This window comes from Oryzias latipes, chromosome 7 (assembly GCF_002234675.1).
Source record: "Oryzias latipes chromosome 7, ASM223467v1".
Classification (NCBI taxonomy): Eukaryota; Metazoa; Chordata; class Actinopteri; order Beloniformes; family Adrianichthyidae; genus Oryzias; species Oryzias latipes.
Window position 1 is genome coordinate 3,749,288 of NC_019865.2, and position 20,647 is coordinate 3,769,934.

The 20,647-nt window shown below is 39.9% G+C and overlaps 1 protein-coding gene across 1 annotated transcript in view; it reads right to left on the bottom strand.

Annotated features, from left to right (window-relative positions):
- Positions 1 to 288: 288 nt before the first annotated feature.
- The window catches only part of LOC101156817 (rho GTPase-activating protein 4-like), a 38,877-nt gene continuing 18,518 nt past the window's right edge, over positions 289 to 20,647 (bottom strand). Inside the window, 21 exon segments of the mRNA XM_011476762.3 lie at positions 289 to 4,214; positions 4,216 to 4,368; positions 5,530 to 5,632; positions 6,657 to 6,764; positions 6,899 to 6,988; positions 7,666 to 7,837; positions 7,911 to 7,966; positions 9,505 to 9,732; positions 9,811 to 9,916; positions 10,747 to 10,875; positions 11,615 to 11,692; positions 11,778 to 11,838; positions 13,326 to 13,353; positions 15,523 to 15,550; positions 16,984 to 17,068; positions 17,151 to 17,336; positions 18,306 to 18,407; positions 18,529 to 18,750; positions 18,827 to 18,955; positions 19,124 to 19,297; positions 19,385 to 19,447. Coding sequence (XP_011475064.1) covers positions 4,173 to 4,214; positions 4,216 to 4,368; positions 5,530 to 5,632; positions 6,657 to 6,764; positions 6,899 to 6,988; positions 7,666 to 7,837; positions 7,911 to 7,966; positions 9,505 to 9,732; positions 9,811 to 9,916; positions 10,747 to 10,875; positions 11,615 to 11,692; positions 11,778 to 11,838; positions 13,326 to 13,353; positions 15,523 to 15,550; positions 16,984 to 17,068; positions 17,151 to 17,336; positions 18,306 to 18,407; positions 18,529 to 18,750; positions 18,827 to 18,955; positions 19,124 to 19,297; positions 19,385 to 19,447 — 2,343 coding nt within the window. The 3' untranslated portion in view covers positions 289 to 4,172.

Below are 20,647 nucleotides of genomic sequence, written 5' to 3' on the forward strand. Positions count from 1 at the left end.
AGAAATCCTGCCAAAGGCGTCCTCCACAACCAGCCGGGCCTGAGGGAGGCAGTGGTTGACGATGTGCCGCTCTAGTGGAAGGAGACTCCCAGAGAATGGAGAAGTTTCTCCAAAGCGGGGAGGCTTCATTAAACTAACCTTGGTCGTCCTTTAGGTGCCCTCTTTGGTTCATGATAAAACACAGATTCTGAGAATCGGCTGTCCTATTCAGTTACGTAAAGAAACATGTGACCTTTGAGGGCGGCTCTGTTTGTTATAAGATTGGAGTTGTTTGAACACAGCAACACATTTATTCATCACTTTATTCTCTTTATTGTATTCAGATTTTTTTCATCCACATACACACTTGAACACAGTAAATCTTGTGGCATCATCAAACAGATTAAAAACACAGGTTTCAGTTGCAGAAGAAGAATCATGGATGTAAAAAACAAACAAACAAACAAAAAGATGACAGTGACAGTTACATCAGAAACTCAAAAGCATTTCTTAAAATATGACCAGTGCTTAAAGCGTCATTGCAAAGGGGCAACAGTATGTGGAGAAAGGAGATTTTCCGTCCTGGATCCACAATGCCGCCGTTGCTTTCACAGTTCAAACCAGAGGGGGTCAGCTCTGATACCGGACCATTTTGGCTGTTCAGGTGTGGGTACCGTTTCCAGTTAAAAAGCATCCAGTCCAGTCCCGCCAGGATCTCACTGGCTTTTTTTAATGATTGTGGAGCAAAAAAATCCTGAAATTGAGACAGTTTTTCTAAAAATTTGCAATAAAAGTCGCAATAAATGATCATTTTGACCTGAAGGGTCATAGCAGAATGTACGAGACTTAAAGCAACAGTTTTTTCCCAGGTTATTAAAAACGCAATTTCATGTAATCACCAAAAGAAATTCACAGAATTGATGAAATTCCTTATTGAACAGGGATTTATTTTAAAATAAAGCTATTTTTCATGTTTGTGCAACTTTAAATATGTATATAAAAACAATCAGTTTTACACAAAAATGAACATTTTCAAGATAGGGAAAAAAAAAGAAATATGTGGTTGAATCTGTAGAGTTTGTGGGAATTGAAGCGATTGCAACTTTGCAAAATCCTGGAGGGACTGAATAATGGTGCGTTCCATTTGATTTGTAAAATGACATTGAACTTGAATTAAACACACTCCAGTAAAACTTTAAAGGTCTATTCAAGGGAAATGTTGTTGTTATTGGTTCATAGCTAGAAAATGTCGTTTATTTGCTTGAACGGATTGTGAATCAGTTTCTGTATTTCATTGTTGGGATTTTTGACACTTTTATCTGGAATGATCTACTCCTAAAATGACTCATTTCCAACTTTGCCGCTCAAGGAAAGCAGAATGAATCACCCAAAGACCTGAGTGGGAAACTCGAAATTATTCTGTCAAACCCAAACCTGAGTTAGGCCGTCTTTAACTCTGCAAAAGCCCTGAGATTTGGCCTGTTCCAGGCCCGATTATCACATATAAAGGGGAATGTGTGGTTGTTCTGTGTGTTTTTCCTTAATCTACCAGTTGCCTTGTAAAACACAAACACCAATTCATAGTTTCTGAAGGTAAACATGTATAATAGCCATTTGATGAGACATATTTAACCTCCAAATGATCATTGTTACTTGAAAAAATAAAACTATCCGTTGCAGTAATAGTTTAAATACAAATCACAGAAATTAATTTATGCTCTTATTGTAAATTAAATAATTTTGTTTCCAAAATGCCCTTTTTAATTAATTTCTTCAAGAAAAAGTTCAAATTTGTACTTAAGTGCAAATTACTTTGGAAGAACGCAAAAAAAAAAAAAAAAAAAGAAATAACCAGAAGTTTAAACCCATCAGCACCCCAAAGGTGCTCTCCTGCTCCATGGTTTTATATTCATCATTGTGGTTTTGCACAATCGGTACGACAAGAGTATCAGTGCCTCCATAAAAAACTAAAAAGAAACAAATATATGACAATAAAGTACGAAAAAAATCAAAATTGTCCAAGAATAAAGTCGTAAATAAGCTGTAATACTCTGTAAAAACCTGTAATTTTACAGGAAAAAAAGTATTTTTTAATTAAGCCCTAAAATCTTACATTTAGCTTTAAAATGTTTCACCAAGGATAACAAACATTATCGGGTTTTTTTTATGTTGCAGAGCAATTTAAAAAAATCCGAGGGACCTCACACTGCTCAAGAAACTCCCTCAATCCGCTTTACTGTTTTTTGTAAATGTACGACTTTATTTTCATTAAGTTTCATCTTTGTTGTCAAAACAGCATGATTTTTTTTCTTGTAAAACTATAGTTTTGTAAATCATAAATTGACAATTATACGAAAATTTTGACTTTTTTTTCTTATAATTTCACAACTTCACTTTTGTAAAAATTTAGTTCATTCTCATGGTTTTATTACCTTTTTGTCATTATTGTAAAACTTTATTCTAGTAAAGGTTTTGTGTTTTTAATCCTAATTTCACAACGTTAGTCTTGTAAAATTCTGACTTCTTCCTTATGATTTTATAACTTTATTCTCATAAAATGTTGATGTTTTCATAATTTATATGTGCTTTTTTTTATTCACTCGTTTATTAAATTGGTGTTGATTATGTTTAGCCTTTAATGTACAGCGTTTTGTTCGAGTTCAATTGCATTAAATCTCTTTGTAAATAAAGTTGATGATGATGATAATAACTTTAATAATTTCTTTTTAATCCCAACTGTTTTCTCATATATTTATTTATGGTCCTTTCTGGTGGCCCTAATCCTCCATCGTACGTCCAGACAATCAAACCTGATGGGGTTTGTTTCCCAAATAAGCTTTTTAGCTTTTGTCAGCCAAAACTGTCTCAAAGTATTTTATGATTTTTGCTGCTAAAAATCTATTAACGTTTATCCAACCTTAACTGTGAACTGGAGGTTGTTCTTTACTATTTCCATAAAGGGAGATGCTGCTAACGCAGACTCAATGTTTTTTAAGTAAAACCCACTAATTTAGCATTTAGAACATGCATGTAGCAAGAGATTTATTCTATGAAACTCTAGCTGAAAGTTAGTTCTCAAGGCCTGATGGGTAATATTTAACTGTTGGCTACATAGCAACACAGAAGTGTAGCTTCAGTCATTTTACAGCTAGTCAGGTCAAATTAACTTTCACATCTAACTAAAACAAACGCACAACATTAATCTAATTTAAAATGACAGAGTTAATAATATATTTGATAATTATGAACATTTGGTGTCATTTGCTGTGGACTTTTTTTAAGGTAATCCATTATGTTTTTGAATTGACCAATTTAGATTTTATTGCCATAACCTATCCTTGATTTTAGAATAAAAAATAAAAATCACAAAATTGATCATTTTAAAAAGATGTTAAAACTTTACCATCAAATGCATTCAGCTTCCAGATTATGCATTAATCAGTTGCAGTTATTTTTGTTTTCATCTTCATTCAGTGCATATTTAGAAATACGGTAACTACAAATTACGATTAGTTTATATTTGAGTTCAGAATTTATGAGAGTTTGTAGGAATTTATGATTCAACATAGACTAATGTGCAATGCTTAAATAAGGGCATTTGGACAAAAAATAATACTTATAATATATTTAGTTTAATATTTGGTTACGTTAGCTGTTTATCACAGTTCTAATGCATTTTTTTTAATAACGAACAACAGTGCTCATAAAAGTTCAATAATAAATTTCAATTGAAAATTCAAGTTTTACGCCCATTTGATGGTTTGAAGAGAAAAAAACGTGTTAATGGTCAAAAATGTGAAGGCTCTCCCAGACAGGTCAGGTGTATATGTTCAAATATGCACTCGTCAGGTATGCTATTCTCAGACTTGCCACTAGGGGGCAGCTTGTGAATCCTTATCTTGACACAGCCAGAACCGCACCAACCACTTGGAGATAGTCAGTTTTGATCAAGTCACATTTCCATTCTGGGAAATTTGCCAAGACGTAACCAAATCAACAAAAAAAGGGAAACCGTTTGGCTAAAAAACAGACACCGGACGCACGGCTACACGGCACAGAGACTTGTGGCACTATGAGATGGCAGACGCAATTATTTTACACATGTCAAAAATAAAACCAAGTTCTGCGCCAGCCTCCTCGTTGGCAACAGCAGGATAATCAAGAGTAAATTCTTTTGTTGTCCTCACTTCATCTCAGTCCACCGGTCTGAAAGGGTCCCTTCCTCTGAGACCAAATACTTATTTTTTTGGCGGCGGGAGCAGCTTGTGCGAGTGATGAAGAGGAGGACGAGGAGGACGGAGCGGAGGTGACGGGGGCGGACGACTGCACCGGAGGCTGTCGGGACAGGAGCTCCTTGAAGACAGAGTTCATCTGACGGCTGAGCATCTCCTGACACACAGAGAAGATGTGAGGAGGCATTAGGACATTTTTACTGCTGAAGTCTGTGAATATTTCAGACCGGAAGCTGTTAAAGCCTCAGTCACAACTGCCCTCATGGGTGGATAAGGGCTGTCTGCGGGTAAAAAAAAAAAGGTCAAACCTGTACCGGGCAGGCAGGCGACCCATACGAAATAATATCAGTTGTAGACCGCTTGGTGAGTAAAAATGTCCATGAGCGTTTTTTTTTTAATCTATGGGCATGCTGCAAGCAACAGGCCGTAGCTGACACTTAAATACCAAGGGTTACTAAGGGGTAAGTTGGTGAGATGGAGGCGTGTCGCACAGATCTTTTCATCCTTTCAACACCTCTAAATCCTGCGCACCCTGAAGGAGCCCGTTAGCTCTGTTCCCGTGATAAGTGCACGCTCCTTGTTTGCAGCCTGACTGTTAGAAATGAGGGAATTAGACAATAAGAACATAGTTTGTGTGGCCCTCCTATGAAAACTTGCACATATCACGTGCACACCCTGTGTGGGCAGCGTTTGCACCTTACTAACTACTAGCGTAAGGATACCGTACAACAGCATCACCCATACGTCATAATGCTGCTTTCACAGCAAATGCGATTGACACAGATGCATGTGGGAGGAGCCAGAGTTTTTAGCCTCATCTCTGCATTATCAAAGACACAGATGATGTAGAGACTCCCCCGGTACGATGAGCTTCACCATCTACTGCAAGAGCTGCGTCTGAATGATGGCCACTTTCAACGGTACTTACCACTTACCACATGCATGACAATGGCACGTTCCACTTTCATGACATCCCTTGAGGTGGGCCCACATCACACACCTGCACTTTACTTAAGATGTGGCCGCTTTTCTCCAAGACCCTCCACGGACCCGGACAACCCAAAAACCCACAGCACCCGTGCAGGTCATCCGTAACGTTCAGTAAGGGTGCATGGTACTAAGGCTGAACATTCAGCTTTTTAAGTTTAAGTTGAGTCTTGAACCTAGTCAACTTCAGCCCCAAACCGGATCAACCAGAGAGGAACAAAACATTTCCTCTGCTCTTTCAAAGATGATGTTAGATGAAGACAGAACCACTGGCACCAGAAAGAACTATTGACACAAGACAGAACCATTGACAACAGAGAGGGCCACTGACCTTATCTACTGGAGGTCTTTCTTGCAGAGCGACTGGAGCTCTGTCTGAGACTTTAAAGCTACCCGGTCTTACGATGTCCAAAGTGTGTCTTCGCTCATGAGACCTGAAGAGAAAAAGCACAAACGGATGTTTGGACAAACCCAAATGAGGACAAATAACAGTGGACCATTGATTTGCTCTGCAACCACTAGACAACTGAGATCAAATACAACTGACCAGAAAAGACGATTTTATTTTTAATAATTATTTATGAAAAAGCTAAAAAAATTGGCAAAATAAGAGCAAAAATATTTTTGCTTCAATCAGCCAAATTGCCAGGGATGTGTTACAATGATCTCAAACAAGACAACAGTGCCACCATGAGGTCATACGGGATATTACAATACTGTCTTTTATATTTAAACACTAAAAATGCTTCTCTTTTAGCCTTTGGTATCAGTAATGTAAATTTCCAGATTTAAACCCTAAATTTAGATTCAACATATACCCTGAATACCCTGCTTTACTTGTTTGTTTGTTACTTGGGTATATTCCAAAGTAATTATTTCACTTTAACCTATTTTAAATTGAAATAACTAAACTGGATTTAACCTTATTTTATTTGACATTTTAATTCCATTTAAGGTTACACAGATCAAATTAATTGCAACAAAAATAGATTTTTTTTTTCATTCTTAAACACCTACTACAATTATCTTGTGAGCCATTTTTAAAGTCTTCCCCTTCCTGTTGCTGAGAGGTCCCGGTTTACTGTCTTATTGCCCCTCTGCAACAAAGATGGCAAGCAAAATTGGAGCTATCCACCAGAACAGTGAGGGAGTTGTGGCCCACCCAACATATAATCTCCGTCACAAATGAGTTTTTTATTCAAACTGCATTTTTTCCTCCTCTCCTGATTCACAACGATTTGAATAAAGAAATACTCCAAAATGACATTTTTAGCCTGATTTTCTTTGTACATGTCCTCCATCATCAGAAAAAATGCCACAAGAACATGTCAAAAGCACAATTTTCATCACAGTGGGTCTTTAAAGTTTGCATTTGAATATTTTCTAGCAGACAGAACATTCTGTCTCAGAAGCCCAAACGGGCCCAGGTGTTCAGTGAGTTCTGGAACGGAGGCTTACACAGGTAGGTGCCGGGCGGCGGGGGAGGTTTGAGGCTTTCGACCCGGGCTACCCTCACTTCCTTTCTGTCTCCCCGGTAACGAAGCACTATCGCTGTTCACTCGCATCCTGTTCAGGAGAAGCTGCGTGACTTTTCTATGCGGTTTGTGTCAGCTCACATGCATGTATTTTGGACACAAATGAAAATTGTGTGTTTTTTGAGTGTGGAGTTTGAAACCACGTCTGTTGGTGTGTGTGTGTACCGAGTTGTGCTCTCCGAGTTTGGATCTTCTGCTGTTAGGTTTCCAGTGCTGCCTCCTCCGCCTCCTTCATCTCTCTTCCCTCGCTCTGACCTGAAGGCAGAAAACGCAACCACCACAGCTGAGAGCGTGCTATTGAGTAACTCTACGATCTACACAGATGGATTTGTCAACACAAACATCATACATCATTTTACCGACCCTCTTTTGCAGCAATCACCTTTTTCACAGTTGCCAGAATCGCTTTAAGGCCGTGTCACACAGCCACTACTTGCATTTATCGCATATTGCCTGGATGACAATTGGTCATACGTGAATAGACGTGGAAAAAGTGAGTGTACCACATTAAAACCACGGAAGAAAGACAAATAAACCCCGCAAAACAACATAGAACATGGACCGCGTGTGTTTATTGCGCTGTTCATATGCAATTCATTGGTGATTCGTGTGTCAATAATTTAATTTGAATGTGATATGTGTGCCATCGATGCAATAAGTTATACATCGGTGATACATGCATGAAAAAGATCTATGTAATAATTGTGTATAAACTATGTAAAATATGCGTAAACCAACCAAAAACTTTGAACAGCTCAAAACCGACACGTCCTCGATGGACATCTGTGCACATGGACGAATGCAAGAGACACGTATGAATTACGTATATGACCCATGGATCACAAAGAGCAAAATTTCATCCACGGAAACTGCCAAAAATGTATACAGTGGTTGTGTGACACATCCTTTAAATACGAAGAAAGGCCACTCACCCTTCCAAAACGTTAATGTATTTGTGAGGGATGAGGCCCTTAACCCCTCCCACCTCGCCTCTCCACCAATCACAGGAAGCCTTGCTGTGAAGAAGGAGCAGGTCCCCCTGCCTAAACGACAGCTCTGCTGGGGATCTGGCCACGTAGTCGAACATGGCCACGGCCTCCCACTCTGCGCACACATTGAGCACATCGTTGGCGGCAAACCCACACAAATCCGCCCTGATGTCTGAGTCCGCACTCACCGTCCTCACTGGGGAGAGGCTCTGCTTCTCCATCTCCCTCCTCCGTGATGGGTTCACTGCAGGTCAGCAGAAAGACCAGAATTTACCGATAGAAAAGTCTGACAATCTTCATCATGAAGAAGACAGGATTTAGAGATTTGATCAGATTATGTAGTTGCTGCATCGTAACAGGAAAGTAATGCGTCTTTCAGGCAACGAAGGAGACGGGTCAAACTGAAACTGAAGGGATTTTTTATCCTTCTTATTTAGAGCTACCCAGTTATGGCAACAACTCTCACCAATCAGGGGCGAGATTGTTGGAAAGCCACACTCCTACCACTTGAAAGCGGGCTACACAAAATCTGTCAATCAAATGTTTTGAACTTTGGAAATGGGGGCCAGCAGGCTCCACCTTCTTTTACTGAGGCATCTGATTGGTCAGTATACATGTTGAATAATCTAAACTACAGAAACAAAATCCCCGAAAAAAAATGAGGATCATTAAGAACATGCTAAAAAAATAGAATGACTGAGTGATGGTTGGTTATTTCTCTATAGACGTTTGTGGGATTTTGATTTCTTAGCGGGTACTTCCTGTTTGGAATGCCAGAGGGGAGGAGTCACTCAGTCCAGTTCTCTTATACAGTCATCACAAATCCAACAAAAACAACAGACCAGGGTAAACAAAGCCCATGACTCCGCCCCTAATATAACATCACAATGGGAACAGCACGAACAACAAAAATCAAAATTTGTAGAGGAAAAAAAAGAGATCTGTGCATATTTATCACACTAACCCATAAAAAAATGGATTACACTGGACGATAAATTTTGTGAGTCAAAAATAACATTTAACAAAACAAAATGTTTCTTCCAAAAGGAAATTAAAGGAAGAATCTTTCAACTCCAGTCATCTTATGTGGGGAAAAAGTTCAGATTTACTCAAATATAAGGCTCCACTACAGTCTGTGCTGAAATATAAACATTCTGTTCCATTTAGAGGAGTCAGTCTGACAATTTCATGAATGGATTCAGTTCAAGTTGATCTGATTTTAATATTGATTCATTTATATTCTAAATGATCGCTTTTTTACTTAACAAATTATTTGAGATGAACGAAGGAAAAACTTTAAAACATAAAAAAAGGAAAAGTCATTTTCCAGCAAAAGGACAGCAAGAGAAAACCGATTGATTGGTTTGATGAATGGATGCTGCATCTCATAAAAGGAGATCAGAGCTGCTGCTGACTCTGCAGAACTTTTTTATTTTAATGGATATATTTGTTATTTTATTCCCAGCTTTGAAAATACAGTTTAAAGTAGAAATAAAGCAGAAAGAGCCAAAAAACGGTGCCTTCTAAACCTCTTGACTAATTAAAATGTTCTCTAGAATTTATAGTTTATGATTTTGCATTAGGCCTTCCTGCTGTACAGGAAATTGTTGACATTTGTACTTAAATCGTTGTATCAGGCCAACATTAAGGGTATATCTTGGGTTATATCTACTTGGTGCTAAACCATAAACTAAATGCTTTGAAGGTTTAGAGAAGCTCATGTCAGAAACTTCTCCCGCCGTAATTTTCCACATTTCGTATTAGCGACGGAAAACATCTCACCAGTATTCCTGCTCCAGAGTCATGTGCTTCTCATAGACAGGGCCCGGCAGCTCTGATTGGCCGAGGAAGATGGCATCATGCTGGATGATCATGGTCTTGACAAGGTCGTTAACCTGTGGTTGCCTAGCGACGGCGTCATCAGAATTCAGACCCCTCAGGAGGCTCGGACCAAAGCACACGGCCAGGTTGTACGGCTGCATCATGTTTTCATCGCTGTACTGGGACACGCTGGGGAAAACACGCACACATGGTTCTCTCAGCCCATGTCACGGTTCAAGTCCCACACCGAGGGCGGCAGCAGCTTACTGGTTGAGGAAGGCGAAAAGGTAGCGCATCACGATGACGAGGGGCCGAGGGAAGGTGGAAACAATCGTCTTGATCTTGGCCGCTTTCTCTGTGTCGTCGTCGATTTCTGAACACGACAGGGAGGGGAAGCAGGCTGAGCGGCAGATTCAAACTCCTTCAAACATACAAACCGCCCGAAACCCTCAGAGCTGCAACTTTACAAAACAGCAGGATTACAAGGTTCCTCACTGATGCAACTAAAAGTTAAAATCAAGAATTTTGAGCTGTAAACAAAATGATGCACGCCTACACGAGAAGAGATGAAAGACCCACACCGATAAAAATTGTGTTTTGCATGTTTTTAACGAGTACTTATGGCATTTTTTTTTATAATGGAGGATATATACATATAAAAAAAAGGTTAAAACTGCATTTCTGATGCATTTCGATGCATCCACTTGTAGACAAATAGATCCATGAACGTCTTTGTTTTCCCCGTCTGAGCTGGAATCTGGATCTGACCTATACGGCTCCATAATTGCTCGCCATTTTTGTTTCCCCGCTAATGTTAGGTTGGGGGTGTGATGAGCTGTAAGCTAGGGGGATAGCATGTAGACAGATGGATGACAGGAAGCAGGGGCGGGCTTACTCCATGCCAGCAGTCCTACCCACAACTCAGAGGCAAAATTTTGAATGAACTCCTGCTGCCCTGCAGAAAAGACCAATAGTGAGGCTTTGAAAATGGATCAAAAGATGACCGGAGTGGGACTTTAAAAAAAAAACACAGAAGTTGCACCATTTTGCATCAAAATGTATCATCTATGCAGACATATTCCCATCCAAGCTGTGTTTAGTATCTGCCACAAGCAGCTAAATTTAACTTCTATTAATGAATCATAACCTGGAGAAAAGGTGAAGCACAGACACATGTGGAGGTTAGAAAAAAAGGCGTCTTACGGACACACTCCAGCAGATCAGAGTAGCTGTCGTAGGGGAACAGAGGAGGCTCCAGGCCTCTGAAGTACAGCTTCAGGACGCCCGCCACCGAGTCCAGGTCGCACTCACCCTCCGACAGCGGGTCCTCTCCTGCAGGAGTTCAAGCATTTTCACTCACACCAAGACTCAGATCACACGTTCTGAAGGCTCCTTCAAGAATAAAAGACTTCCTGCCCTTTGTGTTGCCACTCTGCCGGTAGTGCCAAGCGTTATATTTGGTTCTCCTGTTTCTGACTCTGTTTGCCTGCCGCCTGCCCCGACTCTCGTCCTGACTAAACCAGTCTCTTCTCCAATGCTCTCGTGCTCATTATTGACTCCTGCCTGCCTGACCCTGATTTAGCTTTGTGGACTTTTAGCTGAGCTAATAAACCTGCAGCACTTGGATCCAGTTTTTTTTTTGCTTCATATTTTACATATACATTTTTATCCCAACGTGTGTATTTATAGTTTTGATTTAGGACAAAATGGGATACATTTGAGGGAAGCGCGTGTAAATATACTTAATTTGAGGATGTTAAGTTTTTTTTATTAAGTAACACAGGCTTATTTTAAGACATAATTTCAAGACTTCCCAGAGGAATAAACTTAAATAAAAGTGCCAATTTGAAGATTTAATTTCTCTTCAAAGGGCAGAACTTATTTTATAAACTCTCACCAAGACAAACTACTAGTTCTATTGGCAGACTTTTTCACTAACAAGAGAAAAACATCCTATATTCTTTGTTTTGGGCTAGTTTTGCAAAGGACATTCTTTGCAGTGCGGGACATCGTCATCTCCTTCTCCTTGGGTCAGGAGGAAACCCGTTCCAGCCGAGGATCTCTCTCTTACCTCTCTCAAAGGCGTCTCTGATGAGGTTGACCTCCCTCTGCGATCCAGGAACTCGGAAAATCCCTTCGTGGTGGAGTCCTGACGCACAAACATTTAGTCACGTACGCTTCTGGCAGAGACTCCGTCGTTAAACGGACTGAAACGGAGAAATAAACCATCTCACCGTGAAGGTTTATGAAGCGGATGCAGCTTTCAACCACCACAGGAATCTGCTGTCCGGAGCTCTGAGGACGCAAGAAGAGACAAAGAAATTACAAAGATGGGCAACTAAAGTGAGAAGACAAAAGAAAGACGAGATAATAATTAGTTTAATATTTCCTATGGGGTCTTTAGACATGGACCAGATTTTACTGCTGCCTCTGCGTCGTGGTTTCCTAAATCACTGGTCCCCAAACCTTTTTTAGGCCACAGACCGGTTTAATGTCAGACTATATTTTCACAGACAACGCTGAAGTTGGCGTTTAATTTGTTTAAGCTTCCGCTTTCCAAGGACAGTCGTTGCTTCAATTAAGACAACATTACAGGGTTTTTAAAAAAACTTTTTTATTGATCATAGAATGCCGTTTTCTGATAACTCAATCCAGGCTTAAATTCTCTTTTAAGGCAAAAGATTTGTTTTTTCAGGTTTTTTTTCAAGATTCAAAAAGATTTATTTGTCATTGTCAGTGAAACAACAAAATATATATATATATTTTTTTATGAAATATTGATTCGTTGTGTGTTTCTCTTTAACACAGAGAAGTCTTTTTTCTGCTAAAGTTTTTCTTTACAAGTTCCTGCCTAACTCAGCTTTGCTGTACGTTTTTTTTTTTTTTTAACACGTTTTTCAAATATCAGAAACTTCCTTTGATTGAACCTCTGCAGACGCTTTAAACGTCCACTTCGTTTTGGATCCATTCAAATGTAATGTTGATTTTCCCCTCAACCAGCAAAGTGGAGGCAAAAACCGGACACTAACTTCAACCTTGTCCAACTTTTAAGGTTTAGTGGATAAATATTACAAAATATAATGATACCACCATAATAACGTGTGTTTTCTGCATATATTAATAAACATAAATCCACAGTGAATGCAACTTTATTAGCAGCGATCTTGTATCCTTAGAGTCGTTCACTGCATATTGTGCAGAGCGGCCTTAATGTGCGGAAACAACTCTCACAATCAGTCCATACTTCAAGTAAGATTCATGTTAAATCTGTATTTCTTTTACTTTGAAGTCGAAGGCTCGTCTTTGGAAAAGGAACTTTTCACACACGCTTTTTTGTTAACTTTTAGCTTCGCATTTAGCAGCTGCTTTAAGGAGGAGGCAAATACATTTACTCGACCAAGGTGAACGACTGGACATGCATTAAGAGTCGTACACGGATGTGGTGGACAGAATTTGGTGGCTTCTAAAATTGAACAATCTTTGATTTATTTATATCTTTTTTATCAACAGACCAGTACCGGTCCATGGGCCAGGGATTGGGGACCACGGTTTTAAAATACACAAAAGCTTCATAAATGGGACGTTAACGATTATTGGCATTTATTTGCTGCACCGCAGAGAAAAGCTCTGTCTGGCAGCGTCCCATTTTCAGTTTTTTTCCCCAATCTGACGTGTTTAGTGAAAACAGGCTCTTCATTAAATGTAACAGTGAAGTCCATGACATGACTCCGCCCGCCCGCCTGCCTGCGGCGCACAGATCAGGCGCCGGCGGTACTTGGTACCTGTGTCCGAGACATTCTCCTTCTTCTTCTGCACCAAGGCAAGCACAGAAGAGCAGGGACACAGAGAAAAAGAGATTAGAAGAGAGGCAACAATGAGGGGAAGAAGATTTAGAGGAGGAAGAGGAGGAGCACACACACACACACACACACAGGCCCAATGTAGAGAGGAGGCAGCAAAGAGGACAGAGCTTTTTAATCCCTTTCACAAGCGAGAGGGGAAGAGATAAAAGAGGAGGAGGATTGAAAGGAGAGAAAGCCAGAATATAAGCTACGAGCACTGCAAACTATTTAATCCTTCCAAATATTTCAAACCTGGTTTCTAGACATGCAAGAGATTTGATTAACTTTTGATGTTGTTTTAACTTCTATTCGCTCAACACCTTTCCAAGCTTTTGTCAAAAATCAGCACACTGGAGAATTTTTTTTGCCTCATCATGAGATAGGATCCAGAAAGGAAGAAATAAGTGATTAAAAAAAAGTCAAAACCCCTTTTGCTCCATACTCTTGACAACAAAAAAATTTTTTTTTGCTGTAATCTTTGGTTAGACTGCTATTTTTTCCATTATTGTAGAAACAAAAATGCACAGTTTTGTTCTGAGAATATGTGCTACTTTTAGATTTTATGAACATCTACTATAGTCCCACTCTGATCATCTTTGGATCTATTTTTAAAGTCTTCCCAATGTTCTTTTAATTATGATTATGTATGTAGTTTTTAAGCAAAATCTAAAAATGTTGTCATTTTCTAGGACATAGTTTCAGCAGGAGTTTATTAGTTATTCACCTTTAATTTGTAGTTGGGACTGTTGGTGCAAAGAAACCCCGCCCCCCTACCCCTCTGTTTACACGCTTACAGTACCTCACACCTAACATCAACGGTGCAACAAGAATGGGGAGACATATCGGAGCTATCCAGTCGTACAGTTTAGATCCAGATTCCAGCTCAGACGAGGAAAACCAAAACGTACGTGGATCTATATGTCTGCATCAGAATGGAGCGGAGCAGAGAGCTCGTGGCCCCGCCCATCATATTTATTATTATTATTTGTATTTATACAAATACGATCTTTCTAAAATGGCATTTTTTCATCTGCTCCTGATTCCCAATGACTCTAAAAGACCTTCTCAGAAATGCAATTTTGAGCTGAAATTTCTTTATATTTGTCCTTCATCGTCAGAAAAATGTCACATACATGTTAAAACCACCGTTTTCATCAGATTGGGGCTCCAAGATTGACCAGGATCAAATAACTGGTTTGTAAAACTTTTAGTTTGAAGTTTGAAGTTCTATCTAACAGTTAGCTTTTCTTTAGCAGATTTTTCAATTTTGAATGGTTGTGTGGAACTCCTTGTTTCTAGATTTTGATATCTTATTATTCTCGTTCAGTAAAGATGACTTGTTGCATCCTTTTACTCCTTTCTAGAGATTTTCTTCTGAAGATAAGAGTTCTTTTTCCTATTTTTTAGCCTACCCCTTTTTGCAGTGAACATAACCAAGCACAGAATGGCAGCAGTCTCTGCACACTGCTAAAACAGCCCCCATAGGAATAAGTCAAAAACCCTTAACCCCACTGGCAGCAAAAAAAAATCGTCAATGCGGTAAAAAAAAAGCTATTACCAAGAATTCTTATGCATGTCTCAAAGACATGATTTCTAAAACGTTTCAATTGAAAATTTTTCTTGTAACAAGAATTTTTTTATTTTCTTAAGATTCAGTTTTAGCATTGCATGCGGTGGGGGGGGGGGGGCACATAACGTGCTGCAAGAACCCCCCCCCCCCCATCCGTCCGTATCCTCTGCATCAGGACCATATAAGCAGCAGCACAGCGAAGTACAGCAGAGAGAAGAGGGAAGTGAAAGTCTGAGCGTCTGTTACCTGAATGTAGGAGAGAATGTCTGAGGTGAAGAGTGTGTGGCAGAATTGGGAAACAGGTCTGGACTTCCGAACACGCACTGACCGAGCACATTGCGTTCTGGGAAATATAACAAATGCACGGGCCCGATTACACATGCCGTCAGTGACAGGATCTGGAAATCTTCTGCGATCTGACGTGAACAGAAAACGGATCACAACAACAGTTTTCCAGAGTGGCATGTCCATCTCCTCTTCCCGTCTGTCCTCTCTGCCCTCTCCTGACCTCTAAGCCTCTCAGATTCACTGCCTTTAGCTCTTAAAAACAGCTCTTATTCATTTTACCTGGAAGGGTCGCTGTCCACCGCCTCAGCTGGAAGAGAAAAACAGAAAAACGTGAAACTCCAAGGTCACAGTGAGTGGCTGCTAATAATAATAACACAAAGCATCACTAAAACACTTGTTGTAGGGACTTAAACTCTTCATAAACAAGATGATAAACATCCTACAGATATATGAGGTCAGGATCTGTTTAAAACCTGGGAAAAGTAAAACTTGTTTAAGACTTAATGCGGAAATGAGTGAACTTTGACCTCTTTTTTCCTTCAACAAATACAATAAATACTACTGATCATTACTAAAGAGGTCATTTAAATGCTACAATTCTGAAATAAATGCCACAAAAGCTAACATAAAAGATCATAAGGAAGCTGAAACAAAACAAAAATAATTCTGAGACAATCCTAAAATAAATGCTTCATTACCATGTCAACAAAAGAGAGGCAGAATTTGAATATTAGATCTACAAAATTATGTGACAGACAACAAACTGAGCCAAAAAAAGTAAAAAAAAATGTAATACCAGAACAACATGTAACCACCTATTAAGTTGAATAAGGCAAAAAAAAAGTTCAATAGTGTGAACAAATTAAAAAAGAAAAAGTAAATGCAAAAAAAGCTAAATATGTAAAAAAAAAAGAAGCAGAAAAATAAATAATAGTAGATAAACAGATGTAAAAACGTACCATGACACAGAAAACCGAATAAACTTAGTGCTTAATGAGCTCATGAATGTTTACAGTTGCTATAAATAAACCCAAATAAACTTAAATTGCTGCAAAATGCCCCAAAAAATTCAAAAAAATACTGAAGTACAAGATGACAAGAAAAATGCTGTTTTAATTTCAAAAGCAGATGCAGAAAATGCCAAAATTTTTTTTTTTGCAGAAACTGCTAAATGACTGAAAATGTGTCAAATTTGTTCATTCCCATTTTATTATTATGTATTATTATAATTATAATTATTATTATTATTATAACCCTGTAGTTCCCAAATGGTCAAATTTGGACCTGGGATTTTTTTTCTTATTGAATTTAATTTTTAACATTTAATTAGCTTCAAATTTTATGTTTTTGCCACTGCTAATTACTGCAACTCAAAATGAGCAACCAAGCAAAAAAGGCAAATTAAGTAAATAATTAACATAATAGTTTTTGGAATTTTACAGAGATAAATTATTTTATTATTTAAAAGTAGCTAAAAAATGCAAAACAATTGTAAAAATGTACAGAAAATAATATGCAAAATAAACTAAAAATATTAAATGTTTGCTAAATATTAAACTATATAAAATATATGTTACATTTGAAACTAGTAAATTCAACTTTTTGATTAAAATAATTGTTCAAATGATAAATTATAACTAAAAATGCCATTAAAAGCTAGAAAAATAGGAAACCTGATTATATCTGAACAATCATATAAAGAGAAATTCTGAAAATGCAACAAAATCCAGCTTTAGTTACCTTTCTGAATGGCATCATGTAAAAGATCATGTTTGGCTTGAAGCTTGGAGGCCAGAGAGTTGCTGGTGAGAAACTCTTTGACTTTCTACGATAAGAACAAGAAACATTTAATCCCAAATCAACATTTTGTCATTCAAAAATGTTGCGTTAAGCTCCAGCTGACTCACTGTAAAGTAGTATGTCTCTGTGTCCTGCTGATTGGCTCGCCGTTTAGCCAGGGTCAGTTTTGGGACACTGGTCCCCACAGGGGGGTCGTGTGTCAGGCTGCTGCATACGTCTGGAGACGGGTTGCACTCGCTGTCACACATCGTCTCCAGCAGGGCGGCGAGCGTGGCTTTCAGCGTTTTACTGATCTGACGAGGGGAAGGAAGGACAACTTTTATTAAAAACATATTTATGCCTCGCAGCAGCTGGCATAAATACCAGGCTGACGTACCGGGCTCCCCGCCATAACCTCACACACCTGGACTGCAGGACCAGATTGTTTTTTGCAACTTTTCTTTCTTACTACGCCTTCACAAACTCACCAAAATTTGGCCCCAATATGAATTTTGGGCATGGTGGACAACACCCCGCCCCTCCCAAAGAAATAATAAATGATGACATCACAGCAGACAAAGGCGCTAAAAAAACGAATGGGGCCAAAATCTCTTATGGGCCCCAAAAAATGATGTCAATGAAACCAAACCACGCATTCTGGGAACATCCAAGGAACTTTTAAAAGCCGGAATAGGCTGCCATCTTGAACCCCCCCCGCCGAAAAAAAACTTAGGTATTTTCAACAAATTTAAGGTCCATCTAGGGATGTCGATCTATCGCCTTCTAACTTCTTGTGTGTCATCAGGAAGCTATCTGGGGTTTAATTTGGGTTTTAAAGTTTGTAGATTCTGAACGGCGTTAGCGTGGTGGGCTCTCAAAAGTAGGGTTACCCCGTTGCTCGCATATTTTTTACCGAAATATTGACAATTTAATACATGGATCCTTAGCTCAAGCTGAACAATACTGGGAATTTGGGTGTGATCAACAAAAAATCTCAGTTGCCAAGGAAATCCCAAAATTCACTTTTGCTGATTCCTCTAAAAATTACATAGACGTCTTTGTCACCCCCAGCGGCCCAAAAAATGGTTGCTATGGAGATATAACCAACGGAAGAACCTCCACTTTGAAAAAAAACGTTTTTGTCATGTGCTGCAACTAGGGTGGCAGGGGCAGGAGGGGAGAGTGAGGGCGGCATCTGTGGCCATACAACGCCGCCTGCGGCTATCAGGTAAAGTTGAAAGTGGTCTACTCAGATCAAAGAATACAAACAATAATGAACTTACTTCCTCTGTTTCCAAGGTAACGGTAGCGAGTCGAGACTGAAGCTGCTGGAACCTGGTCTCCAGTTCATACCTCACCTGGCTCTCCGCACTAACCTCACACACCTGACACCAAGAAACATAATCAAAGATATTAAGACAGACAGTAACGGTGCATGGAAAAGTTTTTATTGTGACTAAAGACTGAGAGTTTTCATTGAAAAGGATCCCGTCAGCCCGGTTTCACCTGGTCTCCCTCATGTGGGTGGTAGTTGAACCTGAAGGGAAGGCAGAATGCGGAGTCATGCTGCTGCAGCAGAGCATCTCTGTCTCCGCTCTGGTCCAGGGAAGTCACCGCAGCCTCCAGCTGCTTCAGGCCCGTCTCTTCTGTCTTCTGGATACGCCATCTACTGGCCAGGTAGCACTTCATTACCCTCTCCACAGACAAATGGAAGCCGAGGTCGCAGCACTGCTCGAACATAAAAGAGAGGTTGAAATTTTTATCTCTCCTAAAATGATGAAACTGCTGCGGAAGGCCTCCTTACGTCGATGAGGGTGCTGACATCTTGCAGGTAGTACTTGTTCATGGCTGCATTTGCTGCTGCCAGGTTCAGCAGGTAGTCGTTGCGCGCCTTGGTGCACTTCAGCTGGGTCTCCTGGACTCTGCCAAACCTCTAGGTGCCACAGAAAAAGCACAGATATTTGTAAAAAAAATAAATAAAACTGGCTCACATGCGCGTGACATGTGGGTGAACAACAGGAAAAGGAAGTGGGTTCCAAGCACAAAAAACATTTTACGACTCGCTGGGTTTTGGTTTTTCTTTCCTGCCACTCAAACATACCTTCTCTATTAGTTTCTCCATCTTCTTCACTGAGCTCCGCTTCTGCCCCACCAGCTGGCCGGGGCCGAGCTCGGTCGCCTTGCCAGTGTGTCTCTCCTCCAGCCGCTCAGCGTCCTTCAGCTTCCCCTCAGCTATCAGGCAGTCTGTGTGGTACTGGTTATACGTCTTCAGAGCCTTGAAGGAGTTTGGGTGAAACAGCAGAGACATGAGCGCACATTCACCATCACCATGTGTGCCATAATCCTGTGGCGGGGAGCTCACCGTCTGCAGCTCCGTCGTGACTTTCAGCAACTCGTCCTGCATCTGGATTCCAATTTCTTTGCTCTGTGATAAAAAGGTTAAACCTTGAATTCAAAAATCTCCAACATTTTGAGTCAGTTTTCATAAAAATGTATATTTGTTTGTGTTTGACCCGTATCCACAGAGTTACATGAAGTAACTCATCACAATCACATCACGGTTTATGATCTTGGAACATATGTGGCAGGTTGCAATGATGAAAGCACGTTTCCGTGCGAGGCTGGCACTCGATGACTGAAATGTGCACGTCTAACCAAACATGGTCATGCTTGGCTAACAAAATCATATATCTGAAGCCAGACAGAAAAGATTGTATCAGAGAACTGGAGCGAGTGAGTGTGACGTCACCGGTAGAACGTGGTTTACTTCCCCCTCCAACAAACTGAAGTCAATTCAGTCGCCATTTTTCATGATACACATGCCGCCATGTTGGAGCCAGATGACATCAGTGGGCAGTGATTGGTCCGAGTCGGTCCATCATCGTTTCTATGGCAACCACTTTCACCAATCAGGATGAGCTCGTTGGAAGGCCACATTCCTACCACTTGAAAGTGGGCTACACGAAAACTGTCAAACCCTTTCAACGTTAGATGTGGGAACCAGCAGGCTCCTCCTAGTTTTATTGATGCATCTGATTGGTCAGTTCATAACTAATATAGCTTTAAATATAAAATTATGATTATTAAGAAGATGTTAAAAATAGGTAGCATAGCAAAAATGGTTATTCTGACTGATAGAATGACTGAAGAACATCTGTTTATGTCTCTATAGAAGTCTATGGGATTTTGGCTTCTTCGAACCAGTAGGTACTTCCTGTTTGGACGCCAGGGGGGAGGGGTCATTGAGTCCAGTTCTCATTCACAGTTAATGCGTCAGCTTTTGGGTTCTGAAGAGGGAAACACACATCCACCTTACGTAGCTCCGCCCAACCCAACACTATTCCAAAAATGGCAAGTGGACAGAGCAAAATAAAGCTTTGGACCAGCGATTTCAAAATAATTCCATCCTGCTCAGAGCTGCTATAAAAAATTACAAAAATCTCTATCCCACACCAGTTATCTTTTCATCCATTTCCCGTTGGTCGTTTAATCAGGATTATTTGGCCCACATTTAGAAACCTGTGTCGTCTCTAGGACATAGTTTCTGCAGAGCGACAGGAACACATTTGAAATTCCCCTCTGAGTTCTGGGTGGGAGTATAGGTGTTGAGTGAGCCTGTCTCCCT